This window comes from the organism of the source record quoted next (assembly GCF_019968985.1).
Source record: "MAG: Porospora cf. gigantea B chromosome Unknown PgB_NODE_7204_length_1541_cov_227.143, whole genome shotgun sequence".
In the NCBI taxonomy this organism is placed as follows: domain Eukaryota; phylum Apicomplexa; class Conoidasida; order Eugregarinorida; family Porosporidae; genus Porospora; species Porospora cf. gigantea B.
The window spans coordinates 1-1,541 of NW_027179224.1; the positions used below are offsets into that span (position 1 = coordinate 1).

The 1,541-nt window shown below is 50.5% G+C and overlaps 1 protein-coding gene across 2 annotated transcripts; it reads right to left on the bottom strand.

Moving 5' to 3' along the window:
• Positions 1-185: 185 nt before the first annotated feature.
• On the bottom strand, positions 186-1,307 carry KVP17_004792 (uncharacterized protein; the record flags this gene model as incomplete). 2 transcript variants are annotated; one of them, XM_068523296.1, is made up of 1 exon in its annotated part: positions 186-1,307. In XM_068523296.1, one exon carries the CDS (start codon positions 1,305-1,307, stop codon positions 186-188), a length of 1,122 nt encoding a protein of 373 aa, XP_068372162.1. The 2 variants fall into 2 exon arrangements, with proteins under 2 accessions (XP_068372162.1, XP_068372161.1); XM_068523295.1 differs by having other exon boundaries at positions 186-1,280.
• Between the last annotated feature and the right edge of the window lie 234 nt (positions 1,308-1,541).

The following is a 1,541-nucleotide window of genomic DNA, read 5'->3' on the forward strand; positions in this document are numbered from 1 at the left end:
AAGGACCGAGCCAGTCTTCTTAAGGGCCGTGTATTGGTATATGTCTGTCCCCATACTATGATTTGATAGAATAATTCGGACTGACCCACACAAATGAAATCATCGTCTTTCTGACCATTTAAAAAAGCCATCTCGAAGAGAATTTATTTTGAGCAAATAACAGCATTATTTATCCTCGAAGAGAATTAGTTCTTGTGCGAGTTGAGCAGCTCGAAAGCATTTGATGACGTATATTCGTTGGCCTCTGCTACTGCCGTAGCTAGCTTGATAGGCAACGCTCTCACGTTCCTCTCGAGAGGTAAAAGGGTTTTTCCAGAGAGCAGCACCCTAATCAGTGTCACAAAAGACGTTACCCCAGGTCCAGTGAGAAATGCGCTGAGGGATGCCACCAAAGGAGCCACCAAAGGAGCCAGTGCAGCAACAAGAGGTCCGAAGGGTCCAGACATAAAAAGTGGAAGCAGCAGTGGCAGTAGTGGCATTATCTTTCCCATCAGCTTGGCCAATCCAGGAAGTATAGCACTGATCGCAGGACCGACGAAGAGGGCAGCGAACGCAGCACAAGCAATCGCTGGTGCTGCCATGGACACACCCAACTTTAGAGCCTTGAGCAGTCCAAGAACAGGCAAGAGCGCAGGTCCAGCGAGCAGGACCTTCAAACTAGGTCCCAGAATCGCAGGTACCAGCCCCAACAGAGCCGAAATCGCGACCAACGGGTGACCAGCTACGATTTTGCCGACGGAGAAAAGCGACTTGACGACAGGTCCAGCCCAGAGGGCGGCAATCGCTGGCCCGGCAATGAGAGCTTTTACGGAGGTAACCACGGCAGCGGTCTCATAAACAACTCGTTCCTTGTCGACAGCTTCTACCGAGTCGCTTTCGTCAACCTTCAATACGGATCTTCCAAAGGGGGAACCCAGCAGAGTCTGAAGCACCGCAACGTCAATTGAGGTGGGTTGGATTTGGAGATCAGTCAGAAGGCCAAGATCCTGTGCTTCACGCGTGTCTGCGCGGAGATTGTCCTCGCCTGAGAAGAGAGACCGTCCGAAGATAGAACCCAGCGAACCCAGAAGTAACGGTCCAGCACCGTTGAGGAGGGTCTGAAGCACCGCAACGTCAATTGCGGTGGGTTGGATTTGGAGATCAGTTAGAAGACTCAAGTCCTGTGCGTTGCGTGACTCGTCGGTTTCAAACATCTTGCTTTGTCCTCGAAGGCTCGTGTCAGCGAAAGCGCTGGGGCTGCAAATCGCCAAGTACAGAATAGCAGTAGAGACGGCGTGCATTGAAATGTCGGTGTGAATTATCTCCATCTCAGCACCACTGCCATGAATGACTGCGGGGTACAAAGAGAAGGCTTACGTAAGCCCAGTCATTACTAACTGGAGAGAAATAGAATAAGACAGCACATTGTTTTAAAAGGCGCATGAGGCTCAAATCTTAAGAAGGGCTGCGGGGACGTGCGGTCCAGTTCAATGTAATTAATTCATTCTATGGGGACAGACATATACCAATACACGGCCCTTAAGAAGACTGGCTCGGTTCTT